At 29.4% G+C, this 15,081-nt stretch overlaps 1 protein-coding gene across 1 annotated transcript; it reads left to right on the top strand.

Moving 5' to 3' along the window:
* Positions 1-8,428: 8,428 nt before the first annotated feature.
* LOC123294758 (proton-coupled amino acid transporter 1-like) lies at positions 8,429-14,680 on the top strand. Its single transcript, XM_044875897.1, has 8 exons — positions 8,429-8,518; positions 8,875-8,997; positions 9,087-9,237; positions 10,938-11,147; positions 12,685-12,957; positions 13,629-13,813; positions 13,897-14,069; positions 14,379-14,680. The coding sequence occupies exons 1-8, from the start codon at positions 8,442-8,444 to the stop codon at positions 14,636-14,638; spliced, it is 1,452 nt and encodes a 483-aa protein (XP_044731832.1). The 5' UTR covers positions 8,429-8,441; the 3' UTR covers positions 14,639-14,680.
* The last annotated feature ends 401 nt before the right edge of the window (positions 14,681-15,081 follow it).

The following is a 15,081-nucleotide window of genomic DNA, read 5'->3' as shown; positions in this document are numbered from 1 at the left end:
CCTATTTCTGTAATAAGAATTCAATAATATTTATCATCAAGAAAATTAAATAGGTTAATAATCGCTTAATGTATTAATAGATACGTAAGGCGTTTGAACTTGATTCGAAATGTTTTCACATCACGATTTTATAGTGTGGGTACCAGTTAGCATTACATGGTCATTGATAAATTCATTTCTAGACATTATCGTATCACTAAAATATACTTAGTCAATAACAACTTTTCTCTTCGAAATTTCTCGTAGGGAAAACTATTCTTGGTGCAGGGACAATACAATCTTCACTGACAGCCAATCAGCTCTTAAATCCTCCAGCTCAGTCTATCTAGCGACAAAGGTAGCACAGGACTGTCGTACGTCCTTAAATAAGCTGGCGGAACAAATGAATGTAAACCTGGTATGGGTACTGGGGCACAGGGACATTCCAGGAAATTACGAAGCCGGCTAGCTTGCCAGAAATGGCACAATGCTACCGGGCACGAGCATCAATAAATATCCGGGAGTTCCATTTGTGAACTGAAAGTTGCTCCTCAAAGAGGATATCTTAAAAAGAGCCAATCTTAGATGGAGGGAAGAACGTACTTGTGGTACTACAAGACAAATATGGTCTGAGTACAATGGCAGGCGTTCCGAAAATCTTATATCACTTCCAAGGGCCTCTGTTCGCAAAGTTGTTGCGGCTATTACAGAACACTAGTTGGGCATGCTGAACGCCTGGGCCTGGCAGTGTATCACGACTACTGCAGGAGCTGTCACACTGGTGAGGAGAAGGAGACAATGTCTCATCTTCTCTGTCACTGCCCAGGTCTTGTCATGAAGGGATGGACTTACTTCAGCCAGCCTCTCTCCTGCTGTTCTTAAACAGCTCCAAATGGTTCATGGAGTAGTGGCCGGGGATGGGCCAACCATTTTTTGGTATCACAACGGACCCTATGGTCTAAGTGTGTCCCACTCCAGGACAGAAACTCTAACCTAACCTAACCCACAAGAAGATAATTGAATCAAACACAAAAATCATTAGTCGTCAATTTAGGGATTATCCAAGCAATCAAAATTATCTAAACCCTGTAAAAGAGAACGAAAACTTACAAAAATTTTCGTAAAGAGAAAAGTTGTTGTGCTAAACATAATTAATTCACAAAAGAATTTTTGTGTGTCAGTGAAAATTTGTGCTTACGGGCACTCAGACTATTATTTCTCTGTGTAGAAAATATAGGTACTTAAAGTATCGCAATTTTAAATATTTTATTTTCGTCCATTCTGATTATACAATAACCTAGTTTCTATTTTATTGTCAACATTCTGTTAGTATGAAATACATCTAAAAAATTTTAATATAAATAAATTTTTGTTTATTTGTTTACGGAAATTAGAACTTGATTTTGTAATAGATTAGATACAGATTAGTTAATTTTTTGACAAATTATAAATATATGATCCAGATAGTGATCAAAACCGCTGGTGATAAATAAATACCTAATTGTATTGAAATTGTTGAGTAATATGCGAATATTTATTATAACCGGTTTATTATTGCAGTTTTTAATTACCAGTGTTGCCAGAAAAATTTCTATACAAATCGCCAATTTCCGAAGGAAAATTTACAGAATTTCATAATTGTAGACGAAAAATAACAATAAAATTTCTCGTATCTGCCTTGGTTTTCGAAATGTCGTAGGCTAAATAATTATAATCGCAGTGCTTGAAATTCAAATGTAACTTTAACCATTCTAATCTGGAAAACCGCTTTTCATTATAAATTCTTAAAAGAGGATTCTTAAAAAAATTATAAAATTTCACGCCAATCAAATAAATTTTCTAAATTTTCACGACATTGAAAAATGTGTATAGAACCGTCTTAGTTGAAATTGATTGCACAATGTTTTAAAAGGTTCTTGACATTCGTGAATGGACCCTAAAAAGTGCGTATGTAAATGAGATAGATCACATACTTATTGTGTAATCTTTACTTAATTTAAATTGATAATAATAAAAGGATATTATTATTAAAATATTTAAATAAGTAAAAGACACACAACTATGCATTTTATTATTTCACGGGTATTATTATTATATTTATTTAAATTTAAATGATTTAAATTAATACTTCAGACCACTTAATTAAGATAATAAATATTTATATTGGTACCAATTTCAAACCATTTACTCGAAATTTAATGCCTTTAAATCCTTTATAATCTATAATCCTTTATATCACAAAATAAAAGTACCTATACTTATTTAGTTTTAATTAGTAATTATTGTATAAAACTTAATCCTCTAGAATACAAAAGGTTATTATGATTTGCATATGATTAGGTAATCAATTTTAATAAATTTGCACTACAATTAGTAATGTTATTGTGTAGGGGAAAGTAAGGTATAACCGGATACTCAAAATTTCAACGTAAAATTTCTTTTTTGGTATTGGTTTTTGCCGGCTGGCTGTTTTTACTGTTGGCTCTTGTCGACTTTTAATAATATCACAACACATTTTCATAGTCGTATAATAAATTTTAAGGTAAATTTTTATGACGAAATTCAAATATGTCTTTAAGGATAAAATGGTCCCCTTTATATAGGCTAAAATGTTCCCTATTTTGTGTGTAAAATTATAATAGATAAAATGATGCCCCATCATGTAACGGGCGTTGGATGTGTTCATTTAGATGAATTTACCAGTGATTTTTGTTTTCATACTAATCGTTGATGCAATGTAAAAGAACAGTTAGTTTTATTTTATGTGAACTGTTTGATAAAAAATGCAATGGGATCATTTTACCCACTATCCTTACAAGGTCGGTCAAAACGATCCCTTTTGAGAAATATTGAATAGTTCTAAAAATTTGAACAGTTCCCACCTTCCCCTGCATAGATTATTTTCAAAGATCAAAAATTTTACAAATTCATGTTTTTTCACGTATTTTATATATTCAACATTATGATACTAGCTCGGTTGCAGCTTAAAATAAACCATCTCCTCAAAAAGTAACCATAAAACTCGGTTTTATTCCACCCATAGGATGAAATCGCGTGTATCCATTTAAAGGCAAAAAAACAAAAAGTGAATAGAAAAGGTTCTGAACATTATTTAGAACAAAAGTCGGAGTTTTAAAGATATTCGATTTTTGATAAAAAATATCAACTGATCAAAAGTAGGGTAATTTTTCGATTTAGCACGTTTTACTATGTATTTCAATACCTCAATTTTGTCCCACCTGGTTGATCCGATTTTGCCTCCAATTCAAATTGAACGAAATATCGCATAACCAACTTATCGTTCACATTTTGGGCATGAAATTAACTTTGAAATATACTGTAAAAAATGCTTAATCGAAATATGTATTTACCTAATTTAGATTATATGATATGCTTATCTTTAAAACACAGTCAATATCGATTAACATTTCATCAAAGTTGATTTCCAAAGCATTGTATAATCAGAACGAACAAGCATAAAACAGTGGCGTTTAAATTAGCTCGAAATGATATAGTAATTCCAAATGATATTGGACCGAATAAAGTACTAATCACTGAGATCAATTAGTAACCAGTTTGATCCGCATACTCGGTTTTACACTTCAATTTTTATAAATTTATCAATTTTAATAAATTTCCACTACAAATAGTAATTATTGTGTAAAACTAAGTTCTTTTAATAAGATCTTCCTCTCCCCACCTGTCTAATTATCTAACAGAAAATTATGCAATTATTACCTACGTAAAAAGTAATTAATTAATAATAAAATAATTTGTTAAAAAAATACTAAAAATATAAAATATAAACATTAAAACCAAGGTTCAGAGGATAGAGAAGAAGATTTCCACCAAATTTCAAAGGAATCGGTCGAATAGAGATATCATGTCAACCACCTCGAAAAATGTAGTTTCAAGAAAAACGCGTTTTAAGTTCGAGAGAAAATTCCGGCAGAGTAACTCAGATAATTATAATATTTCTCACTTTGAAATAATCGGCGATCCCAGATCCATACATCGAGCTTTCTTCTATTTCATATGCAATGTTTTGCATAGTTATTTCTGCTAACCGAGCTTTTTGCATTCTTTTGAACCAGCAGAAGTTCGTAGGACAGAGTTCGTAATTATGAAATGTTTTATTTTATTTATCATGGATTTTTTTTTTACAATACCAGTAATCAAAACACCCCCTGGTTTTTATAACAACAATTATCAATCATTGCTAATTAAATAATAATTAACTACAATTGTAGGCAATAATTATTAACAAAACACTATAATTATTATTATTAACACAAAAAGTCGACAAAAATTCAATTTCTTATAAATATTTCGCGATTCAATAATTGTAAATATTTTTAAGCAAAAAATATCGACTAATCTCAACTTTCGATTTTAGAATTTCAAAGTTTAAAAATCTTATAAGTTCATTAACACGAGAGCCAATAATACATATTTTGCAATATTTCAATAAAATGAAATCATTTTCAATATATACATATCATTAATTAATTATTAATTACTTATTAATAATCTGGTTCAAACTAAATTAAATTGAATATTAAAATATTCACGATATACAGATATTCACGGTTTAATTACCGTTAGTAAATTATTAACTAACCTTCAGAAATGAAAGTGCAATATCAATATTCCTTTCACACAATGCAAAATCTTAATTTTCCTGGTACCAATGAACTGGATCTATCATGAACAGGTTGTTTGAGAAATTAATTTTAAATTATTTAATCGAACTTTCATCAACTTCAAATTGAGGCCAAAAATATGATAATTTTTTTTAATAATGGAACGCTACCCAAAACCTTGTTTGTGGTTCGGAAGTGTTCCTCACGCTAGAACTTGTGATACGTGGGGTATTCCCCCACGTGTATGTAATCTCAAGTTTTCTAAAGTTTTATAATTCCAGGACCAAAATTAATATAAGTATTAATTTATAAAACGTGTTAAATTTATGTCATCATAAATCCTGGACTTTGAACCCCGTGAATTATCGCATAAGTTTGCTTGTCTTACCACTTCAAGGCTATTACAAAATGGTTTGTTAATGAAGCTTTCAATAGTTTTCATAATTCCATACCAAATAAGTAATTAAAATATTCATTAAAACATACAAATAATTTTAGCTCGAATTACTTCTATCTCATTTATACAGCTTTAAAATATGTTTGTATTTTAATATTTTCGAAACTCGAACTCATCTTCAAACTTGAAACATATGTTTGAAAATAATTATTCGATGAAAAAAATATTATTAATTAAAATACAACAGTAATCGATATTTAACAAGTTAAAGGTTGAGTGCACTTCGTGAGAATTAGTATTTTGAAGTGCTTTGTTCCATTTTTTTATTGTTTTATATAAAGAATTTATAAATCGACCTTAGAAAAATCACTGACCCACTTATATCGGGTATAAAACTTATCGATATCAAAACGGATTATTTTCAAATTAATATACAAAAAACACTTCAAAATATAAAAGATTATTTTCAAATTAGTTATTTTATTTTCATAAAGTGACTATTAATTTGTAACAAAATATAAATATAATACTATATAGTTTATTAATATTATTTCAGTAATATTTCGGGAATGGGTTTTAGAATCGGGAACATTTATTGAATATATAACATACAAACAAATTTTATTTTGTTTAACGATTACATGATTGTCTTATCTGATACAATAATCAGGGTCGGATTGATTATTCAATAGACAAGCAACAAATACCAACTAACGGTAGAGTATAAATATGACGCTGCAGCGCCATTCATTTTCAGGGTTAGTTGCTTCGGCAGGTGAGTTGTTACGCACTCCTTTGCGGATTCCAACTTCCATGGCCACCGTCCTGCTGTCTTAAGCAACCAACACCTTTCATGGTATTCCATAAGCATCAATTTTGGCGCTTTAACTCTACGTTTGGTTCATCCCACAGCGCACAGTTCTGCTTACCAAAAGTGGCCCACTTGGCACTCTGATCCATATATAAAAAATATATTCTCATAGGTTCACAAATTCAATTTTTTTTAAATTCCACACTAAATAGGAATCTCTTTATCTTCAGATATTAAAGTTTATTATTTTTTTTGGTGGAAGCGCAAGGCAATATATGTCTACAATAAAATATAAACAGACAAACGCAAATAGTTAAATAAACTGAATTTGAATACATATTTATTATTTTGGATGATTCCTGACGAATATCTCACATGGAAATCTTGGAAATCTTTAAAATAACAGAATTATTTTATACAAATTTGCGCTAATTAATTTTGTTACTATTTTCTCAAAAAATCAAAAAAATAATTTCCTCTATTTTTATGAGAAATTGCATAGTTTTCATATACTCTTATAGTCGAGAAGGCTTTTTTCCTAGGCGCTGGGTGTTGGAATTAAAGAAAAAAGGATATTAGATATTGTGAATATTGCCCAAACAGCTGCTTTGAAAAATTGGATTTGAGTGCCCCAAGCATGGGGCATTACATAACGTTCTTCTATAATCAGAAAGTCTGTGATGATAGAGATTATTTTCTCGAAACGGAGTGATGCCACATCCATATCTGCTGGTTTTCGTCGTTTTGACCATAGGCTTTATATTTCATAAAAGCTATTTACCTCATTCAAATTTCCAATTTTTCTAAGTAGGTGTATTCGCAATATTCACAAAAATATTCTTTTCTTCCAATCCAATTCCATTCTGTATCTAAAAAAGCGCGCTTTCCCGACTTTAGAAGGGTTTAAGAAATTGTCATTATGTTATCTACTGTTTCTTGAAGTCTTGCTTTTAACACTTGGACCACTTGTACATATAGTAAGAAAAAATTTGACAATATATTTAGTATTTTAGACAAAAACAAAACTACGCTATAGAAATGGTACTTTAGAAGAGTTCCAAGATTCCAAGTATTGAATTTATTTTTTGTCTACAGTCCCCTAAATTCGCCCCTACACATAATTATGTCATTAATTCCGCTTTTCTATCATAAATTTAATAATCGTAAACACTTCCTTGTGCTCATAATTCAATCATGCAATTAAGGTTAACTTTTAAAAATATCTTTGTTTAAAAATTGTATAATTTTATTTATTTTTATCATATGCAAACAATAGATTTATTTTATTTACAAAATAAAATTTATGATTTACAAAATAAAATTTATGATTTACAAATTTTAAAATTTATAATTTTTAAAAACCGAAAAAAAAAACAAGTCCAGTAGTTTACATAGCGACTTTAACAGTCGATTGTAACAGTGAACTCTCATACTTTGGAAATTTGCTAGAAACTTAATCCGACGCTGAAATCTTTTTTTTTTTTTTTTGTTCTCTTCTGTTTTGAATAATAGTTAAAATAAATTTGGTATCAAATTGAAATTATGCTAAAAAATTTTGGCAGATTATCAATTAGATTAATAGAATGTGGCAATTTTAATAGAATGCACTAAACATGTAGCAATTTTTTATATGGTTTTGGCATATAGTTTTTTTAAACAGTCAACATCCAGGGGCGTAGCTACCGCCGTATCAATCGTATCAATGATACGGGGCCCCCGGGTTACAGAGGCCCCCAACGTGTGTAAATAAATTACCCAAGGATTTCGATGAGACAGAAACGGCCCTCAGACTTGTCACTATTGTCTATAGAGGCAGAAATTTTAGAAAAACTGAAATCGTCTTCAGCTATAGATGATTTAATAAATCAATTTACCGAAAAAAGGCAAAAAAAGTGTATATATAATTATAATTGTTTGGCTATAGCTCAATTTCTGGGAGGAAGTGATAATTTATAATCAATGAATATTTACTTTAATTTAATGAAAGCATTTTTGTTTCTCTTATGAGAAATATTTATCCTTCTTTTGGATTCCCCAACTAATCTTGATTCAGGGCCCCTCCAACGCGAGCTACGCCACTGCAACATACATACACATTAATTCAATAAAATAGATCATTTAGATTTTTATTAAACAAATTAATAACAGGTACTTAATGTTTTATTGTTTAATTTTGATAGTTTTAAGTGTTAGGTTTTGATTGATTAGACGTCAATATAAACAGCCAATTCTTATATGCGTATCTTTACCAATCACTTTTTCGTTTAAAATACAGCGGTGTCCATTTTATGAAAAACAAATGAAACGGAAAAATGTTTAGAAATTACATTTCAAAAAAAGGGATGAAAATAGACATCAAAAATCAATATAGGAATAGCAATTTTACACAAATACAACGATTACTAGGTAGAATTATGTTAACGAGAAATATTTTGGTCTTTGAGAATAATTCAAATCCAAACTGGATCAATTTATTATGATTTTGAATGTAGAAACATATAGATGTGTTGAAATGATATTTTTATTAATTTTAAGATTTATTTTTAATTTTTGTGTTCATATTTTTCATGTTTCGTAAAAATTAAACAGATGAATTTTTTTGTTACAGACTATGGATCAAAAAAAGGAAAAGCAATCGGGTAAACATAAAAAAGACAGTAAAACAAGTTACCATGTTGATGGAAAACAGTAAGTACTAAGCTGTGATAATAATTTAATAGTCACTAAATGGGCTTACAAGTGCTTGGAAGCAAAATGTCGGATGAAGAAAGTGATGACTGGACCCTCTGCCTGTCCGTCCGTCTGTAAACACGATAACTCAAAAACGAAAAAAGATATCAAGCTGAAATTTTTGTACATTAATTTTACAAACAGAAATTCGATAGCTTTACTATCAAGTATCCAGCGTTAGCGGCCCTCAGGTGCAAGACGTACTTCATCCCTTCCTAAGTTCAATAAGGGAAGAAATATTCGAAATTTCGCCGTCTTAGAATAATTAGTTTTTGGATTGATACCTAATATTCCATTTCTTTTTGAATTTACAGAAATAGTGATACATATCAGGGATTTCAATCTAAAGATCCGATTGTTGCTATTACATTACCAGAAAAAAAGAGTCATGGTTTAGAAGCCGGAGCACATGGTTTAGAAATTGAACATCCAACATCGTAAGTTCACAATAAAAAATAAATACTCATTCGTTAAAATTAGAAAGCATGAATTTTATTTTTTTGTTTTTTTATTTTTTTTATTTTAGCTTTTTAGAAACGTTAATGCATTTATTTAAAGGCAATGTTGGATCTGGAATGTTTGCAATGGGTGATGCATTTAAAAATGCAGGTTTAATATTTGCTCCAATCGTTACATTATTTTTAGGTGTTGTTTGTGTACATAGTCAACATCTTTTAGTAAGTTTTTTTATTTTAATTTTACTCCAAATTCAATTTTAGTATTCTTAAAAATTAGATCAATTTTTTGTAAGTTGAAAAATAGCTAGTTACCTAAATTTGTCGCTAAATCTGTTAAAATCTAATTTCAATAAGGCAAAGATAGTCATATTGAGCCTTCCTATAAAAAATTAATTTAAATGGTGGAAATATAAAGCTGGATTTCTTTTTAAGAGTACTTTCAAATGAGAGTTTTGCTTATCATAAGATACTGATATGTTTGCTGAATATAATCTATATGCAGTTTTGCCTACTTTCAATTTTCAATCCCACTAAACAGACGATAGAAAACCACTAAAAACCATTAGGCAGCAGTGTTTCCAGAATATTTTTCGAAAGACCGTTATAAACTTTCAATAATTAACATAAATAATATTAGACAATATTTAATTATTTGCACACTAAACATTTTCGCGAAAATCGACCCCTGAAAACCTCTAAATAAGAAAAAAAAAACAGAATTTATTCAGTTTTCAGTGAAAAAGCGGGACATTGTAAAAAACTAAGATTATATAAGAACTTAAGGGCTAAGTAATACACGTATTATAATTTTTAAATTTTGTCTGAATTTCGACTACCTATTTTATTTTTTTCAATACACTTAGCGCTGGCTCTACACCCAAATCAAGATCGTCTTTCGGCGCCTTTTTTTTCAAAAATTAACTTAACTATTTCAATAATCAACACTTGAAAATGTTTTTCACATTTGGCATCTTGGCGCCCCTTGCAACCTGAAACCCCGCTCCATTTGCTCTACCTTTAGTCCGGCGCTGAATACACTTAGTGGTCTGAAACAAAAATTTTTAATGCTTTCAAAAACAAGCAGAAAGTCGAGACTGTGTGTGTCCCGTGCAGGACTTTAAATTTAAGATTTCAAATCTGGTAACGTTGATGTCAATGGGTTTTTCGCATGTTACCACTTCTCGTTGGAAACACTTATAGTGGTCTTCGAAAAATTAACATTTTTTTGTCACATTTATACTTATTTGGAATCTCTATGTTGATTAATATATCAAAATTATATGGCATATACCTACACCTTCCGCTTTATTTATTCGGTTGCTAAAATTTTCCGCCATCTCTAAGTCGTTTATAATGCTGTGGTATTTCTCCACATCAGACAGCGGAACAGATCAACTGGTTCTATTTTCTGAACGCATTGTTTCTGTTGCTCCCAAAATTTTTGCTGAATATTATGATGGAAAAAAAAATTTTATGAAGAATTAACTGAAAGACAAGAACTTTTTCATCTAAACTTATTAAAGATATATTTAAATTCATTGCCATAAATAATATTCCTGTTAAATAAATTAAAAAAATCCTGTTATATTATTAATCTTATTTGTAACTACTAGCTTTAATTAAAGAAAAAAATCATGAAACTAACTAGCACCCACCTACAAATTGAATAAACTAGGATTATGCTTAAATTAATAATTTACTATTTTATGAAAAAAACACGTATTTTCAAATCAATTTATCAATTTAAAACAAGGCAGCAATTTTTTTTTTTCAAGCATCTTTATTATAAATTAACTATTTCCTTCTTAAAAACCTCGCAAAGTATCCTGTTAATCAATTTAAATGGGATCCACTATTTATATATCTACATATTTGTTTTTCAATAAAATATATTAATTTTGGTTTTTATTTGATTACAGTTAAGAGCATCACAAGAAATGATGCGTAGAACCCAATGTGATTTAGCACCAGACTATGCAGAAACAGTTGAATTAACATTCTCAACAGGACCACAATCAATGCGACGATTTGCGCCAACCATGAGGCGTTTATGCAATTTATTTTTATGTATAACGCAGCTGGGATTCTGTTGTGTTTATTTTGTTTTTATATCAGATAATGTAGAACAGGTACTTATACAGAAAAAATGTTCAAAATATATTATTTTTGAAAAATTTGGTGTTTCATTATTCATTCATAAATATATATTTAGCCAGTAAAATTTATGAAGACCATAAACATTTAAGACAGGCCTGGAAACTTGAAAAGGAGTCAAGCTCAAAATCATGTAAAGTAAGCCGCAAATCTGAACGGTTTACGCTTTTCCTCAATACATAGGCAGGTCTCTTTGCTCTTAGCGGTTGTAACAGGGATTTACGAGACAGCAGGGTAATGGGATAATACTTATTACTTCATAAAACCTTAAGGCTAGGAATTTGCAACGAAATTTCGGACATCACCTAGTATAATACGTATATAACATCAATCATTCCGCTCATATAGAGTCATCGCTTAGCTCACGTCGCAAATATACAAACCTACGGATTTTCCAGGTCTTAATTTAAATCAAAAATTGTACATATAGCATACAAGCTACGAGAAGATAGGTATTAGCGGCATGAACAAAGCAAGATACAGAATCAAGCTTACTCATCGACTACAGAAGAAAGACAAGGGTAGAAAAAGTACCCTTATATACCAGTAGATAGTGCAATAAGTTCGTTGCCTCGTTCTAGTCGTACATTTTTTTCATCGATTTTCTTCTCAAATAAATCGTAATCTTATAATATTAAATATCACGGTTCAATTTCTTCAATGTAAGATTTATTAAATGCAGGACTTAAGTTAATAATACTGTTTGACTTTAACTTCCCGGTGATCAAGTAAATTCTCGTTCAAGTTTATGGAGCCTTTTGTCATCTTCACAGACAAAAAACAAAAAATGTATTGTATTTAATCGAAACGGTAACATTTCTTTGTTTATGATCTATCCTTGAAATTGAAAATGTATTTATTAACGATTTTGTTTTGACTTAAAATATGAAGACTAGAAAATTAAGCCTAAACAACAGATTCATTTTTTCCTACTGTTCAAAATTATCATAATTTAGCAAAATCAATTCGTTGAAAAACGAGATTGTACTTTTTGATTCTATCGGTAAAAGTAAATCTAAATATCTCTAAATATATAGCATTTAAATGAACTTTTTTTTCCAACGAAAAAGAATGAAGAATAAATTTTATGTTTGAAATCTTCCAGTTAAATACTCTATCGTGTTATATATTAACTAATAAAAGAATGTCGAAGTTTTTTACGCACTTACTTTAAATTCGTGAATGGACAAAATCACAAGTTAAAAAGAGGATAAAGAAAAGCTCAAAAACAAAAATTTCCCTTTTTTTAAAAACAAATAATTACATAGTACATTTTTTATTTAAAACCTTTTTGTAAGCTCAATGAATTTTTGTATATACAGGATGTTTAAACAGTTTAATTTGTAACTTGATATATTTTTATTGAATAAAAAATAACAAATGCATAATATTTTGAAAAATACACAAATGCCAACAATTAATATTATAATTTTTATTTCTTAAGTTATGCAATATTTATTACGTAAATGTTATGTTAATAATGTATTACATAAAAGTATTTGCTTTTTACAGGTCGCCAATCATTTTGATGTGAAATTATCCAACAAATATTGGATGATGATTGCATTAGTACCAATTTTACTAAGTGCCTTAATACGAAACTTAAAATATTTAACACCACTTTCAATGGCAGCGAATTGTTGTATGATTTCTGGTATTATAATCACATTTTATTTTACTTCATCTGGATTACCACATCCACGAGAACGAGACTATGTTGCATCGCCAGCACTAATGCCATTATATTTTGGTACAGCAATATTTGCTTTTGAAGGAATCGGATTAGTAAGTATTATTTAACTACATTCCCATCAAAGGGTACTTTAGTGGATGCAATACTGTTAACTTGAATTTTTAGTTGCGAAATTGACGATTGACTAGTAACATACTATTTTTTCCATAAAAACAAACATATGATTTCTTATCAGAAGTTTAATAACTGATACCCTCTCTGTGTTAATGTCCTGGGCGTGTGCCTAGTTAATTATAACGAAATAAAATCCACCACTGGGTATAATGTAAAATTTAATTTTTAATTATTTTCACTGATAAAAAGCGACAATAAAATTTAATTTTTAATTATTTACAAAAATTTTTAATTTTTCAGGCTTAAAATCATTTTTATACCTTTTGATCTCGCTTTGATATGGGAATGTGCTTAAATTATACTTACCAATTCGATTCCTTCAAAGGAAAATATTGGTGTATTTGCATATATGCATATAATGCTGTATTTGCATATATACATATACATATATATGCAAAAACATCAATATTTGCTTTTGAAGGAATCGGATTAGTAAGTTAGTAAGTATTATTTAACTACATTCCCATCAAAACGAGATCAAAAGGTACAAAAATGATTTTAAGTCTGGAAAATCGAAAATTTTTTTACAACTGAAATAATTAAGCGGAGAAAATTTTACCATAAATAATTTATGTTGTTTATATTATAGGTTTTACCACTACGAAATGAAATGAGAAAACCTGATAAATTTGGAACACCTTTAGGAGTTTTAAATATAGGAATGTCAATCGTAACTGTTTTACTAATTTGCATAGGATTTATGTCGTACTTAAAATATGGAGATGACATCAAAGGAAGTGTTACATTAAACTTTGAGAAAGATGGAAATCAAATGTAAAGTAAATACTACCAAATTTCCATTTCCTTAATCAAATTTTCTTAAATGTGTTAATTAATTTTTTTTATTACATTTAAAGGCTGGCACGAATTGTGATTATAATAATCTCATGTGGAGTTCTTCTGGGATATGCCTTACAATTTTATATACCAATTTCTATTATGTGGCCAGCTATAACTGAAAAATTTGGACCTTTTAAATGGCCTGTTGTTGGTGAATTATGTTTTAGAACGATTTGTGTTTTACTAACATGTAAGTAAAGAAAATCTCATAGCACATCTCTCGGGAAATCTCATAGCAAATGAATGATCTGATAGTTCATACCTATAGTACCTATAAATGGATGTAATATAATTGCCTATACCTACTATCAGGATCGTCTGTACTTGAGAAAGCTCATAAAATTTAATTATTTTATTAACTCAAAAATTAATTTAAAAAGGGTTAAATAAAACATGGTCCATACTTCCATAGTACCTACTTCTGGAATGAGACGGAATATTTAAAAAATAATAAAACCATATAAATTTGATTTCTAGTTAAATAAATTTTTGTTTGTAGTTACGCTGGCTGAACTTATACCATTTTTGGAATCATTTATATCATTGGTTGGAGCTGTAAGCAGCACAGCATTGGCTTTAATATTTCCGCCAATTTTAGAACTAGTTATAATTAGCCAAGCACAAACAAAAGACAGCCATCGATGGATCATTCTTAAAAATGCATTTATTATAATTGTTGGATTACTTGGATTTGCGACTGGAACTTATGCTAGTATAGGACAAATTATGCAAAAATATCAAGATCAAAAAGATGAATAACAAAAAACAATTTTTGTTGTTTTGTATAAATAAAAGTATTAAAAGCACATTTTTAAATAGAAATAAATGGAATATTGTGAATATTTATTTAATTATTGTACATATTATAAACATTTTGTAAATTATATAAACAATAAAATAATATTGTTTTTCATATCAAATGTTTAAATTTACTTCTGTCCCTAAATACACGCCAGCATGTTATCACCAGTTGGTAAGTACAAGCATTGCCATCTGGTAGTCTAAGTTGGAACTACTGAAAACGGATCCACTTCCTGTTTTAATTAGTACGAATTATTAACGTCAGTTGACGAGTTGCAACTTCTAATTATCAATAAGAATAGAGTACGCGAGAGAACAGTAACAATGCCCGCAGGTAAGAGACAGAACGCAGCCGAGCTACCGTATCATTTCCTTTATGGGGATGTCACCATATGATACAT

This window comes from Chrysoperla carnea, chromosome 3 (assembly GCF_905475395.1).
Source record: "Chrysoperla carnea chromosome 3, inChrCarn1.1, whole genome shotgun sequence".
NCBI classification, from domain to species: Eukaryota; Metazoa; Arthropoda; class Insecta; order Neuroptera; family Chrysopidae; genus Chrysoperla; species Chrysoperla carnea.
This window is presented reverse-complemented; position numbering and strand designations above follow the sequence as displayed.

Bases quoted from the DNA above. Each gene is read 5' to 3' on its own strand.
- LOC123294758 (XM_044875897.1), top strand. From the start codon at position 8,442: ATGGATCAAAAAAAGGAAAAGCAATCGGGTAAACATAAAAAAGACAGT. The intron at 8,998-9,086 runs GTAAGTTCACAA...TTTTTATTTTAG, and splicing joins GAAATTGAACATCCAACATC to CTTTTTAGAAACGTTAATGC. The intron at 13,814-13,896 runs GTAAAGTAAATA...TTACATTTAAAG, and splicing joins GAGAAAGATGGAAATCAAAT to GCTGGCACGAATTGTGATTA.